Genomic DNA, 15,025 nt, shown 5'->3' with positions numbered 1-15,025 from the left:
GGAGTTGCACCAGTGCGGTTGCGTGCGAACATGGATAAATAGGAAAGAGAATTGGGACACAGGGCAAAATACATTTCTCTGAGGAAATGATAAGACTTAATTTTATTTATTTTTGGGAAAAGGCCAATAGGTCAGATTTTCTTTCCACACCTGTAGGCATTTAATAGCTACCTGAGTGTGACTTTATGGAGAGAAATATACATGATTTAAATAGATGTTTAGGTGAATAAACATTAGATTTTGGCACAACTGGGCTTTGGGTAATGAATAATAGGACATATCCTATTATAAGTAGAAAATACACGCCAGGCTGCTGTATTCCATATTCATTATTAAAGTATTTATTCACAACGAGTGCATTTAGACAATTCGGTCATAGCCTGAATTCAAAAAGCGTCAGTTAATATGAAATTTAATGTGTGTAGGCGATTTGTTAAGGTCAAGCATGCTAGTAGCTACACCACTGATGAACGCAGTTAGAATTATACGTTACTACCTTTGGTAAAAATATGAACAGTAAAAAATGCATTACGCAACTCGTTAATAAATGTTTCTCGTTTAGAAAGTGCAACAAGAATCTCCACATCGGTGCAGTATAAAAGAAAACGAACAGCTGTCAGGTATGGCAAATAAATAGAGCTCGAATATTTACGGGTATATAGGAGTGTGTGCCAAATTGTTCCAATGCCTTGGCTTAAAATAATGTTAACATGTTCCGCATGTGGCCTATCAAATGCCATTCCCACATTTGAAATAATTGTAGTCAAGCAAGATGAGGCCTTCATTCAGGCCTTGATCATTTAAAAAGGAAGTGGAAACTACCCCGTCTCTGATTCAATTTTAGAGGCTAGTATATAGTGTGTATTAATAAATCTACCATATTGAGGTAGGCCTATATATTATCTGTTTAGGCTTTACATTCATTAGCTATTCTTCCCTTTTCTCGTCTGCTGCTCCATGAGCGTTGGCTCAAAATTATAGGCTACATTTACGCTATTTTTATATTCACTGGGATAATCAATATAAGAGTAAACGAATAAAAACGTTTAAAGTCCTAGGTCCATGTACTCCTTTATGTGCTGTGCCGTGAAATCTCTGTGGTTCATGACGGCCAAGTCATAGGGTGAATGGCCTTGGAGGTTGCGCCGAGAGAGGTCCGTCGTGCGCTCAATAAGATGCTTCACCGCATCCAAATGGCCTTCTCGAGCGGCCAGGTGTAACGGCAGGTTACCGTCGTCATCAAGCAGGTTGACGTCTGCGCCATAGGCAGTCAGAATTCTCAGTGTGTCCGCGTGACCTTCCCTCGCGGCGTCGTGTGTGACGGTGAGACCCTTGATAGTGTCTCGCGCGTTGGGATCTGCACTGGCCTTCAGCAGCGCCTCTGCGATGCCGGGGTTTCCAAGCTTCGTCACCTGTGGAAGAGAGAAGATCATAAATGCTACTCATAAATCTATAATGTGCAATTACTCGGCGTAAACAGAACGTTTTTCATTAGACAAATTGAGGTTCCAGTGAGAAAGTCCGCCAGTTTTCCTTGGTCATATTTGGGTGTTCAGGTATCCTCGGATGTTACTGTAGGCTGTATGATCTTTGATATGCACTTCACTGATGTGACGAAAGGCAATACAAATCCACATCTATTCAATTTGAGTTGTGACATTTTATAACTACAACTATGCCTACGGGGATATTACATGCAACATACAAATACAATGAAATTGACTGACTATTCGTTGAATTTTCCTTTTTGCAGTTTAAATTGGCTTCTGGTTGATCCTGTTATGACACTGAAAAAAGTATATCTTGTGTCTAGTATATCTAGTCTGAGATATTCCTGTCAAATACAATTTTACTTTGAATTTTAGGCCTACTCTTTTCGTTAATAGGCAATAGCCTACAAGTTCAGTTTCTAAATAATGGTAAATAATAGCCGAATTACTCCGTGGATGACCATGTTCAAGACTTTAACTTTATGTGTCAAAGGAAACATGACCAAAAATGTATATGTCTGTACTCACCTGCAATGCGGTCCTGCCGAAAGCATTCACTGCATTAGCATTGGCTCCGTTTTGTAATAAGAACTCCACAACTGCGAGTTCCCCTCTGGCAGATGCGCTACTGAGCCGGTCCGCGGTGTCAGCCATCCTCGGTCTAAACAAAACAATAGAGATAACGTTGATATGGATGCTTCAGTTTGATGTTGAGCCAGTCTTGTGACACTATTGGCACAGCGCGAATGTCTCAACCGAAGAACTGACGTCTCATCTTAAGAACTCAGAGTTGGGGTCCGCCTCTTTAAGAGCCCCCATCACAGTCTTTTTTTCGATTGTAGTATAACAATAACCGTCATAACATATTATATTTGCGTGGATAACTTTTGTTTGATTCAAGGCCTCCCCAGCATTGTTTATTGAGCTCGCTCGTGTCAGTCTCAAAACTCCGCGCTTTTCTTGACATCACACTGGTTTTTGAAACAGCCTACAGTAGACGAGAGAGTAGAGGGGAGGGACAATGATCAGTCTGGTCTAGTGAAGCAACGAAACTGCAAGGATTAACGATGATAAAACTATAGCTAATATATTAGCCTATGTTATTTACTACAGTACATAAATAAATCATGTTTTAAAAGGTAGTCATTTGATGTTGTCTGCATCTGAAGTCGCTTATGTTTTTCTTCAGGCTGTGTGTAAGACCAACGGTTTTGGATCATTGACTTTTCGCAGCCCATTCGGTCGATTGAGCTGCATTTACTTTGAAGATGTAGCAAAGTGTTGCATCTCTAACCCCATAAACGATTCCCTAATATGCATAGGCGTATATTTTATTCTATCATTTCGTATTATTTAGCTGCTGGTATAGGCTAGCGCAAATCCCAATGTGCGAGACTTCAAGACCTCGCACTGTCACTCATGACGCTGCATGGGAAGGCTGGGTTACCCTGCAAACTTCACTTGTTGGTAGTTATGCGCTGTGCATCGTCTTCACATATGAAATAGGAAGATAGAGTATACCTGTAAATTCTCAGTCCCTCATGACAGCCCACAGAATCCGCTTCTACTCAGGTACTCAAAGCTAGATAATTGGATTCATCTGGATTCATCATCTACAGGCCTAACTGGGCTAAATTAATAGGCTACATTTACTTGGGCTTTAGTGTAATCTGACTGTTTAGATATCCTAAATTATTTCACACAGAAAACGCAGCTTCCTTGGGTTTTAAGAAGCCTATAGCCCGTAACTGTTTAGACTTAAGGTCTTATTCTTGGCTGCATGCGTATAAACATATAGCCGAGTTGTTAACCTAACCCCCGTGTTAACTGACATGGCCTACTTTGTAAACGTTGTTAGAAGTTAAAATTAAGCTAAATCAGATAAAGAGAAGGTTCCCTTTGGAGCATGAGTATTCACAGCTGCAATTGGTCCAATGAGCTGTTAACAGACTCAACTCTTTACGACTACCGTAAAGCAATGGGATAACTGTACACTGTTGATAGAAATAAGTGGAGATTGAAGACAATTCTAGCAAATTTTACTACGGTCAAAAAGCAGGGTACAAAGTGCGGCATTTGCGATTTTCTAAGCCGCAACACTTTGTCACTTCTGGTGTAAAGTGTTTTTGTAAACGTAAAGAGGACCTATGCTATAGCTTGTCACCATTCTGACGGCGAGGCGAGAAAGCAAGCGTTAGAAGAAGAATAGCGTTGGTTTAGCCAGTCATTGCGATGGCCTCCGATAGCGACAGCAACATGGACAGAGAAATGATTCTGGCTGACTTTCAGGTTGGTTTCTTAGTTCAATTTGGTTTCAGTAGCTTATGTTGTTCAGTCATACTGAATTTCATTAGTAATGTTAATGTCAACAGCGGCGTCTCACCAGCTGACACAATAAACAGTTGGCATTAGCTCGCAAGTTTGCTAAACTCACTAGCCATCGGTACATGTTGCACCCTCGTTTTGCCTCGCGCTTGCTACAGACTGTCACACTGCGGGGTCAGTTCAGGGCGGAAAATGACATTTTAATTGAATTATACATCTCGAAAGGTCAGTGCCCCGTACAAGGAAGAAAGATTTACTCAATCGAGTGGGGCTTTAACTATAATTGTTAAATAAAATACTTATTGTCCTTAATGATTGACATTTACTATGATTTTTTATGAAGTAACCCGGTATACCGGTGGGCGTCCCGGGCACCCTTAACTGGGTGGTAAAGTCTGTTTTGCACACTGTGTGGCTAACTACATGGCTAGCTAGAATGAATTTGTATTTTGGTGTTGGGGATTATCAGACCAAAACACGCTGCATTCTTGTTGATGCGAAGCCTCATTCATATATAATTATTTTAGCTGTCCCTCAATCTTAGCGCTGCTTAAAATGCATATGATGTGTTGTAGAATTGGGTAGGACTAGTAGAGCTAGCCTGTCGTTGACAAGCTTGCTAGCACTAGCTTGCTCGTAGCTTTATCAGCTAAACTGGACTTTGCTTGAACATATAATTAACGAACAAATGGCTGGGTAGTTAGCAACCTAATTGAGATAATTAAAGTATGGTTCAGAAGATTCGTATTGTTAGACTGACTATGTAAACGCGCCATGATTGTGCTCTATTAATATAGCTTGTTCATGAACACAGCTAACCAAAATAAGGATAGGCTAGCTAGCTAGCACGGTCGGGCACAATACAGCTAACACTAGCTAGCTAGGTAGCTTATTAGCTTGCTATCAACATCACTCAAGCAAGGCATTGATGCAGTTGAATAACAAGGCCAAACGACAAAGAACAACAATGATGTGTCACAACGCTTGTAAATTAAAACAAGTTTTCAGGGTGTCTGTTATAATTGTAGCTGTAATTACCCACTTAAAATCAAACACAAATCTGATAGCTGGGTTTTAGGTTTATAAACATTAATTAGAAATCAGTCTTTAGGCTAGATGGTAATCTGATTTTATAGGAATGTACTCTAATCTTGTAAATCAGTGCAGTAAATGTTACCAATTTACAACAGAATACAATTGAGTTTTGAAGTGGTTTTGTATTTATGTTTTGCTTGACAATAGAAGGCTATTTTTCATCATTTTACCATGAATGTTGTGTAAACATGCATGCAAATAGTTTGGAAAGACAATTGACTCCTGTATGTAACCGGATAATCTGCTTGAATTCGAATATTTAAACACGTCTTCAACCCCTTCTCTGCCCTTTGATGTGTTCTGTTTGTGTCACCAATGACCCTGTTATGTTTCTCTCTATTTGTCCTCCCCAGGCTTGCACTGGAATCGACAACATTGCTGAGGCAATAACCCTTCTAGAACTCAATAACTGGGACTTAGTGGTAAGTCTAGTTTGGTTAGTCACCTCTTTAGCTTTGGGGAAGAAGGGAGTCAGATGGCTGAGCGGTTAGGGAATCGGGCTAGTACTCAGAAGGTTGCCGGTTCAGGACTGTGCCAAATGACGTGTCCTTTGGCAAGGCACTTCACCCCACTTGCCTTGAGGGGGGAATGTCCCTGTACTTACTGTAAGTCGCTCTGGATAAGAGCGTCTGCTAAATGACTAAATGTAAATGTCAAATTTAAGTTGTCTGAGGGCCACACATTCAGTCACTGATGGTCAAGTCTGCATTTTGCTGCAGTGGCCACTGCACTTCTCTCTGTCCATTGGACCTTAGCTAAAAAAGGTGTTCATATAACCTATGGATTATCATACCACTGTGTAGGTTAGTCAAAGCTTATAAATAATGATCCAAAAACAAAACTAAAGGAATTAATTTGTAGAATTAGTGAAATGAAGGACCAGCCACTCTCTGTGCAGCTTCGGTAATGGTGGAACAGATAACTGGGTTCCTGATCTCAGTAGGGTTCCCTTTGTGGGTCCCTGAGTCTGTTAGGGGTAAGACAATACCCTTTGGTGTTACTGCGCTTCTCGGATGGGCGTGTAAAGAATGTGTCGGATTAGTTTAGATTTGAGAAAGATTCATAAGAATTCTCTTTTTTTTTTTTTTTTTTTTTTTAACTCTTCCACCACTCCACAGAAATCTTTTATCTTGGAAGGAGGCTGTGGATAGGTGGAAGGGGGTGTTGCTATTTTTAGCGCAGTGCTGTTCAGTGGGGCTGGCAGCCTCTCAAATCAGGCCTGCAGAAGCCTAAGCAGCGGTTAGACGGTGGACCTGTGAATGTGATGACTTGCATTTCCTCCGCTGGTGCCGCCGGCCTGCAGGGCTGAACGAGGCTGACAAAAGAGCCTTGTGTGTGGGGAGGAGGCAGGACCAGACAGGGCCCACATGCGTCAAGTGTCTCAGAGCCAAATCTGAAAAAACGACAGAGAGTTAAGCCGGTGCCACATAGGGACTTTTAGAAAATGCTACTTTGGTTTAACGTAGAACTTTAAATGTTGTTACGTTTATGTTTTGCCCCATCCGCCATCGAGTCAACTTGCTTCATGTATTTCAGGTTTTGTGGAATTGACACCATTTTGTAGTTTCTTTGGGGGAGAAAACAAATAGAAATACAAGAAATACAACCACTGCTTGGCCAGCTACCCACTATTAGCTGTTGCTATTTTTAGCGAACTACCCCGTATAATCACATCAGTATTTATTTATCAAACACAAAAATGCTGGACCTCTTCTTTTATCGTGGTTTATCTGTTCCTAGAACAGGGGAGGCAGTGTGTGTGTGTGTGTGTGTGTGTGCGCGCGCGTGTGCGTGTGCGTGTGCGTGCGTGTGCGTGTGCGTGTGTGTGTGTGTGTGCGTGTGTGCGTGTGTGTGTGTGTCAGTCCACTTGACACGCTCCCCAACAAAAGAGCACAAGAGGCCATCTCACTGCCTGCTTTGTCTTTCCTCCGGCCCTCTCTGTTCGTCGCAGCTCGGCACCATGGACCTGTGACAGTCAGTCTATGTTACTGCCACTGTGGGCTGCAGTGAGGTCAACTGTGACAGTCAGTCTATGTTACTGCCACTGTGGGCTGCAGTGAGCGTTCATCCCAGCAGCCTCACCCACGGTGCTTGGTGGGGGCCCTTGCCCCCCTTAAATGTACAGTCAGAATCATTATAAACATGGTAGTTTGCCTGTTAATGCCTGCAATGCATATGACAACCATAATGTTTAATGTAGCTGTCCCTTCTAACAGTATAACTGGCCACAGCTCTCCCCCCCCCCCCCAGAACCACCACTGGTACTAGAGACAACACTGTTAAACCTGTGTAGAAATGCGGGAATATTCCCGGTCAACAGTGCATTGGTTGATACAATCGATCTATCTCTGTCACAGACAGACTGCCTGGCATCGATGCCCACACAGCATCTCATGGCATCCAGAACATTCCATCTGGCCTCTGGCCCGGGCTCTCCAGCTCCTCGTTTGAATCATGTTGATGTATGTCGAGGCTTCCCGTCTCCTTCCGTGTGGGTTGATTGCAGATCTAACATAAATGAACGAGCATAAGTTGTCACTTCTCCTCCTGAGGATTTAGCAGTCGAGTCGCTGTCAGGTTAGGGATTGGAATGGAAGGAAACCTGCAAGAATGCATTCTTTTCCTTCAAATTGCATTTCCTTCCAGTTCAAACAGAACCGTGGTCTCTTTGTCCCTAGTCGATTTTGATCACTTTCATCACACTGGACTGGGTGTGAATAAAGAGTTGAACAGTAAAATGTTTATTTCTTTTATTGTCACCGTCCTCATCAACCTTTCTGTCTTCTATCTCTTCATCATGTTGTTCTCTCTGTTGCAGGCGGCTATCAACGGTGTGATTCCACAGGAGAACGGCATCTTGCAAAGGTACGACCAGGACCCAGCTCTAGGGGGCCCAGCTCCAGGGGGCCCCAGCTCCAGGGGGCCCCAGCTCTAGGGGGCCCCAGCTCTAGGGGGCCCCAGCTCCAGGGGGCCCCAGCTCCAGGGGGCCCCAGCTCTAGGGGGACCCAGGTCTAGGGGGCCCCAGCTCCAGGGGGGCCCCAGCTCCAGGGGGGGCCCCCCCCTTTTAGGCCCTAAAACCTTCCTAGTTCAGGACAGGAGCCGTAACAGTGTACTTTGCCCGTCAACGTTCGTTTTGATCCCCTCCTTCCCCCCCTTTTATCGGTGTGTACTGGAAGGGTCTAGGGTTGTGTATCTTTCAACACACAGCCCAATGTGTATAGAACCAAGTGAATACAACTGATGTTTTGATGTGGGGGGAAAAAAAAAGAAAAAAGAAGAATAGTTAGTGTAAAGACTGACTATAGCGTATGTGCCAAGATGCAGCGCTAAAAACAGTTACTAAATAAGCCTCTGTATCTGGGCATTGTGCTGCCCTCCCTCCCTCAACGGCCAGTGGGCGCTCATGAATACGCTGAACCGAGGGGGACAAACGCTTGTTCTGTTTGAACGGTTTTTATTTGGTGAGTGTGTGAGGACCTCGGGCATGAGAACATGTTAGGTTGTTCTTAAGGCCCACAGAGCTGTGAATGGAGCCTGGCAGGGCACTCGCTGCCAGGCAGGCCGTTGAGTGTCTGGCGGTAGATGCCAGGCTCCAGGCAGGCTGCCCTGTAGGGTGGCACTGCCCAGTAAACAACCCTAAGAGGTGCCCTCAAGATCAGCCAGGGGAGGGCTGGGGGCCTGTTTCAGTTCTTAACCAGGATTTTCCTTCCTTCCTTCCCTCCTTATTACATTTAGTTTTTTTTTATATATATATATATATATATATATATATATATATATATATATATATATATATATATATATATATATATATATATATATATATATATATATATATATATATAAATAATCGTTGACTGATAAACTTGTTGCTCTCCCTGTTGAGGCAGCTCTATACCTCCTGTGTCCAGGCAGGTATTCAGGGCTAATGATTGTGTTTGAACTAGGTTGTAGGAATCTTTACCTCATCCTTAGGCCCAGGCCTCTGGTCGCTCTGTCTTCCTGCGTCCAGTTAATAAAGAGAAATACTGCCACCTAGATGTATGCTATCAGAACTGCAGCTGGGTTTGAATTTCTAACCGTCTGGACGGTCTGTTTGTTGCACGGATGTGCCAAGTGAGGGTTTTTAGCTGTTGGAATAAATCACATTCCTGTTTTGTCGAAGCCACTTAGAGGATGTGGTTTGGTTGTACTCTACGTTTCACTTTTAATGGACCTTGGAGGAAGTAACCTTTCTCTGTGTTCAGGATTTCACTAGTTATTAATTAATTCAAATAAAGTTCTGTTCATGCTTTCGTAGCGTTATTAGCGTTGCCAAGTTTTTGCATTCGACAATCTTTTATCTTTGGCTGTCAGATGCCCTCTGCTCTTCAAAAAATTGAAAGAGAACATTTTTAATGTTTTTATTTTTCTCACCCAGTCAGACAATGCAAGTATATTTTAGCCTCTGGACTGTTCATTCTGACACTTGACCTCTTGTGACTGACTTCCTGTCCCCTCTGACCTGCTCTCTCTCTCTCCCTCTCGTCTCCAGTGAGGTGTCCCAGGCCAATCTCTTCAGCCCCCTCAACCAATCAGAAGCAGCCGAGCCGGCGTCCGCGGCGGCGGCGGCGGGTCCGGCTCCTCCCCCCTCCTCCTCGTCTTCCTCCTCCTCCCCTGCGTCCTCCTCCACCTTCTGCCCCACCCTCCCGTCCCGACACATTGTGGAGCGCCAGCCCCGCATGCTCAGCTTCAGGGTGGAGTACAGACAGCGCACGGTGGAGGTGGTGCTGGAGGAGGCCAGCACCGTAGGTGAGGAGAGAGGGAGGAGGGGGAGGGAGGGAGGGAGGGAGGGAGGGAGAGGGAGCGAGGAGGGGAAGGGGTGGTAGGGAAGAGGCCAGCACGGTAGGTGAGGAGAGAGGGAGGAGGCGTTTTGCAAAGTGGCAACTTAACTCTTGTGGGTTATTGCCGCCTGCTGGAGAAATGCTAAACTTCAGGTATACTAAGATTTCTGCCCCCCTCCTCTTCCTCCCCTCCTCTCCCCTCCCCTCCCCTCCTCTTCCTCCCCTCCTCTTCCTCCCCTCCTCTTCCTCCTCTCCCCTCCCCTCCTCTTCCTCCTCTCCCCTCCCCTCCTCTTCATGCCCTCCCCTCCTCTCCCCTCCCCTCCTCTTCCTCCTCTTCCTCCCCTCCTCTTCCTCCTCTTCCCTCCCCTCCTCTTCCTCCTCTTCCTCCTCTTCCTCCCCTCCCCTCCTCTCCCCTCCTCTTCCTCCCCTCCTCTCCCCTCCCCTCCTCTTCCTCCCCTCCCCTCCTCTCCCCTCCTCTTCCCTCCCCTCCTCTTCATCCCCTCCTCTTCCTCCCCTCCCCTCCTCTTCCTCCCCTCCTCTTCCCTCCCCTCCCCTCTCCTCCAGGTGAAATCAAACAGATCCTGGAGACAGAGCTGGGGGTTCCTGTATCTAAGATGCAGCTGAAAGGCTGGAAGAGTGGCGACGTGTCTGACAGCGTGAGTAGCAGAGGAACACCACAGAAACCCCCTGGGGTCCCTGAGACCCGGTCATTAGAACAGATCTCTCAGAACAAGCTTTCATCTTGGATGATTCAAAGAAAGTCAGTTAAATCCATTCAGTGTTCCTCACAGACTCTGTCTGTCTGTCTCTCTCTCCCCCCAGACGCCACTGAGAAGTTTACACCTGCCTAAGAATAACAGCCTGTATGTCCTGACCCCCGACATCGCCCCTACTGCCAGCACCAGCCAAAACAGGTAAACCTCATGTCTCAGCTTCTTTCCTACTCTCTCTCTCTGCCTCTCTCTCTGTCTCTCTCTCTGCCTCTCTCTCTCTCTCTGTCTCTCTCTCTGTCTCTCTCTCTCTCTGTCTCTCTCTCTGCCTCTCTCTCTCTGCCTCTCTCTCTCTCTCTCTCTGCCTCTCTCTCTGCCTCTCTCTCTCTCTTTGCCTGTCTGTCTGTCTGTCTGTCTCTCTCTTGCTCTTGCTTTCTCATTCCCTCCTCTCTCTCCACTGGTTCCTTCTTCCGTCTCTCCTCCCTTCGCTGCCTGTGTTCATCGCAGTGACCAGCCACGGCCACCAGGTGGTGCTCTACATCCACACATGACTCCTGTCCCTCCTTCCCCAGGACTGACAACCACCTGCTTTTAAGACTCGATTATAACAACCAACTGTAATTTAGATTTGAATATTTACAGAGGTACTTGATCTCCCCCCCCTCCATGCATAGACAATTCCTGTCATTTATTTTGACATTTTCAAAGGAAAATGCTACTGAACAGCGTGGTGTGTTGTGTCAACAGTCATTTCCGTGTCTGGTTATTGTTGCTGAAGATTATTTGCTCCGTATCATCCAGAGGTTGCGTGTATGAGATCCACTTTTCATTTGTTTCCGCGCTCCAATATGCCTCAGTCTTCTAGAGACGAAGGCTGGCTGTTGAGGGAGATTGAGAATAGACGGGGATTGTGCCGAGGGAGAGATCCATTAAGCCTCGTCTCCACGTCCAGAGGTCACTCTGCCTGTGTCTGTGGCACCAAGCAGACCATCTCAAGCTAGCGTTCCATCTTGAAATGGAGCTAAAGCCTTAATCTGTGTGATTGTCCGTGTGGCTGTGTGTGTGTGTGTGTGTGTGTGTGCGCGCGTGCGTCTATTTTGGTTATGTTGTGTATGTGCTTGAGGAGGTGTGTGTGCATCAATTATCTGTGTTGATTGGAGAAGCTGTCTGGCCCATGGGGGCTCTAGTCATTTCGTCAGATCAGGACCCCCCACCACCTCCACCTCCACCACTAGCAGACAGAGATTCATCAAGACTAGTATTCCACCCTCCCAGTTCTACGCTAGATGTTCCTAGCAGAAGGAGAGAGCATTTCTAGCAATCCAGGCAGCACCCAGTAAGGGATCTTTAACTGTGTTGGCAGCTAATGGCCTATTTCTCTCCCTCTGCTCCTCTCTACCCCCCCCTCACCCTCCCCGACGTCTCTCCACTGTGTTTCTTAGCAGCAATTTGCCACTTCTCCAGATGTCATAGCTAGATATCATTCTAGGTGTCAGAAGCTCATTATTCTGTGTAAACTATTTTGGTGGGTTAGCGGTAGGGGGGCTAATTGTGTGTGTGTGTGTGTGTTAAAGGAGTGTTTTTGTATATTTGTGAGGAAAAAACTGTTGTCTGTGACCCTGTTGTCATCACGATGGCTGTGAGACGGAGGGGGAGGGGGAGGGGGGGCAGATCACGTTGCCGTGGGGGACTACTCCAGCCCCTCTTTCTGCAAAAGGAGCAGACAAGCTGTTAGCCTGCCATGAACATAGCACGCCCTGAAAACATAGACCTCATTGGACTCCTTCAAACTTGAACCCTTGCTATCCACAGAGCTACCGTGCTCACAGCGGCTCCTCTGTCTGGCTTGTGGGGGTCAGTAAAGGGTTTATTCTGCATGCCTGTAGTGACACTGACTCCCACACCACTCTGGAGCTTTCAACTTTTTTTCGACCCCAAATTCTTACAAATAAACGCCACTGTAGGCAATTATTTTAAAGCGGATCTCAGGTGGCCCACCTAAGCCAGACAGATTAATTAAATAGCCAATCCATCTTCCGCTCGCTTCCTCTGTTTGATTTATAAATAAATCTGGAAGGGCTTTGGAGATTTGATGCGCGAGCTCTCGTTGGTTCTGTCCCCCTCTCCCTCTCCCAGGTAGTTAGAGGAAGATCCAGTCCTAAGCATGGTTTGCTGTAGCACTGTCGGTGTGTTGACTGTCTTCCTGCAGTAGTGTCGAGGAGGACCTAATCTCTTGCATAAATAATGAAGGCTGATGAATATTTTAATGGTACTCGTTCGTCTTTTTTTCCCTCCTCCTCTGACGGCTTTTTCTCTTCTTCTTCTGCCTCCCTCCAGGAAGTGTGTTTATCGAAGGTTATTTTAATTTGAACTCCCAATATATATTTTTTTGAAATACAAATGAGTGATTAGACGTTTGCTCCTTTTTTCTTCTTTTTTTCTTTTTTTGAATCTCGAAGCATGGCTCGTTTATCACCCACTCCCCCTCCCGCTCCTCTCCCCCGCTCCCTCCCCCCTCTCCCCCTCCCGCTCCTCTCCACCCTCCCTACCTGTTAACCCCGTTGGGACGCTGCAGCCGTAGAAGCAGGAAGTAACTATTGGCAGTTATGATGCCGATTAGGGCTCCTCTCTGACAAAATGGCCGACCATAACAAGACAGAACCTGGGGGAGTGAAAATGCACCTGTTCTGTTGCTGGTGTAAACTAAGGAGGTAAGACAAGCTGCAGGTCAGGACGGAGGGCTATGTCTCTTAAGGGAAAGACACTCAGCCTACCTGGGTTCTTCACAGACGTAGGGAAGTGTGTGTACCTGGGTGTTGTGTACCTGGGTGTCGTGTACCTGGGTGTTGTGTACCTGGGTGTTGTGTACCTGGGTGTTGTGTACCTGGGGGTTGTGTACCTGGGGGTTGTGTACCTGGGGGTTGTGTACCTGGGGGTTGTGTACCTGGGTGTTGTGTACCTGGGTGTTGTGTACCTGGGTGTTGTGTACCTGGGCGTTGTGCTGGTTTTTGTAGGCCTGTGTATGTCTGTGATTACGTGTGTTTCCTTGCATGGGTGTGTATGCAGTGTGCATAGAGTAGTGTGTGTGTGTGTGATCTGTGTGGGTGTTTTAATAAGATCTGAGTCTGTTCTGTGTCTTGGGACCCCCAGCGAGGCAGTGGGCTTACCTCAGAATGAAACCAATCTGTCAAGACACACACACACACACACACACTCTCACACACACACACACTCTCGTCTCCTGCAAAACGCTCCATTTTCCCTGTCTGAAAAGTGAAGTGACATTTTAGCCGGAGCCTCTGTGGCTGTGGCCTGGCTCCTGAGGGGGCAGAGGCCCGGCCGCGTGTGCCTGACCAGGGGCAAACTCTCCCACACCCTCACCTCATCCTGGAGCCCTTCCTGCTGGCTGGCTGGCTGGCTGGCTGGCTGGCTGGCTGACTGACTGTATTGCTGACTGGTTGTATGGCTGGCAGGGAAAGACAAGAGTAGAAGTGTTTTTGTAAGGTAATTTATTTAGCCATGTATAGTCATCCATTTAGGTGTTCAATGAATAGCAATCTATTGTTAAGTGCGTGGACTTGTAGTGTACCATTTTAAATAAAGCCAGTTATATTGATCAGTTATAACTTCAGACAGGTGTATTTGTGGGGGTGTTAACTGTTAGTAACAACACTAGTTACCCTAGTAACAGCACTAGTTACCCTCGTAACAACACTACTAGTTACCCTAGTAACAGCACTAGTTACCCTCGTAACAACACTACTAGTTACCCTAGTAACAGCACTAGTTACCCTCGTAACAACACTACTAGTTACCCTAGTAACAGCACTAGTTACCCTCGTAACAACACTACTAGTTACCCTAGTAACAACACTAGTTACCCTCGTAACAACACTACTAGTTACCCTAGTAACAACACTAGAAACCTCTCAGATACTCTTTCCTTCCTTAATGGCTTGGTGTGCCAGCCACAGTGGAGAAACAAAGTTTCCAACCAAATCAGATCAGATTGCTGTTTAGATGGCCCACTTCTCTGTGCCTCTCGCTCTCTCTCTCCCTCCTTCTGCTGTCGCAGATTACTTATGCGTCCATCTTCACACCCTGCACATTTCCAATCTTCCGCGGTTAGCTACAACAAACATTACATTTACATATTGATTTCGTAGTTTTAGTCAATGTAAATATGCTGTCATTACTGTAAATTTGGGCTTCTGTTAACATAAGCTCGTCCAGATCTGACCAGATTAGTGCGAGCGATTGCATAATTAATGTGTGCGCTAGCTACATATTAATTCCTGTTCCCCTCCTGGCTGGTTTGAGCTGGGCTGATTAGCAGGCAGCCTCAGTCGTAAGCTTCCATTCATATTCAGCCTCACAGACACGGCGTTTGCTCAAAACGCTACTTAACCTCCACGCTCACCGTAAATGAAGCTTCCAGACACACAGGGCTGTTCGTGAAACGCGCGCACACACGCGCACACACATACACATTGTCTCAGTCTGTCTGTTCCAGCTCCTCTTGTCCTGGTGTGTTCGTTACTTGACTCTCTCTGTGTGTGTGTGTGTGTGTGTCTCAGGGTGT

At 46.0% G+C, this 15,025-nt stretch overlaps 2 protein-coding genes across 2 annotated transcripts in view; one reads left to right on the top strand and one right to left on the bottom strand.

Annotated features, from left to right (window-relative positions):
• Positions 1 to 360: 360 nt before the first annotated feature.
• On the bottom strand, positions 361 to 2,392 carry cdkn2c (cyclin-dependent kinase inhibitor 2C (p18, inhibits CDK4)). The gene is made up of 2 exons (XM_084676243.1): positions 2,019 to 2,392; positions 361 to 1,412 (listed from the first exon to the last, which is right to left on the bottom strand). Exons 1-2 carry the CDS (start codon positions 2,142 to 2,144, stop codon positions 1,047 to 1,049), a joined length of 492 nt encoding a protein of 163 aa, XP_084532369.1. The 5' UTR covers positions 2,145 to 2,392; the 3' UTR covers positions 361 to 1,046.
• Positions 2,393 to 3,475: 1,083 nt separating this feature from the next.
• faf1 (Fas (TNFRSF6) associated factor 1) overlaps positions 3,476 to 15,025 on the top strand; it is a 56,384-nt gene continuing 44,834 nt past the window's right edge. The window contains 6 exon segments of the mRNA XM_084675805.1: positions 3,476 to 3,779; positions 5,264 to 5,332; positions 7,729 to 7,775; positions 9,445 to 9,701; positions 10,298 to 10,389; positions 10,556 to 10,647. Coding sequence (XP_084531931.1) covers positions 3,723 to 3,779; positions 5,264 to 5,332; positions 7,729 to 7,775; positions 9,445 to 9,701; positions 10,298 to 10,389; positions 10,556 to 10,647 — 614 coding nt within the window. The 5' untranslated portion in view covers positions 3,476 to 3,722.

This window comes from Hypomesus nipponensis, chromosome 16 (assembly GCF_054491055.1).
Source record: "Hypomesus nipponensis isolate SF chromosome 16, ASM5449105v1, whole genome shotgun sequence".
Lineage (NCBI taxonomy): Eukaryota > Metazoa > Chordata > Actinopteri > Osmeriformes > Osmeridae > Hypomesus > Hypomesus nipponensis.
Note: the sequence above shows the minus strand (reverse complement) of the source record. Positions and strands in the feature narration are given on the sequence as shown.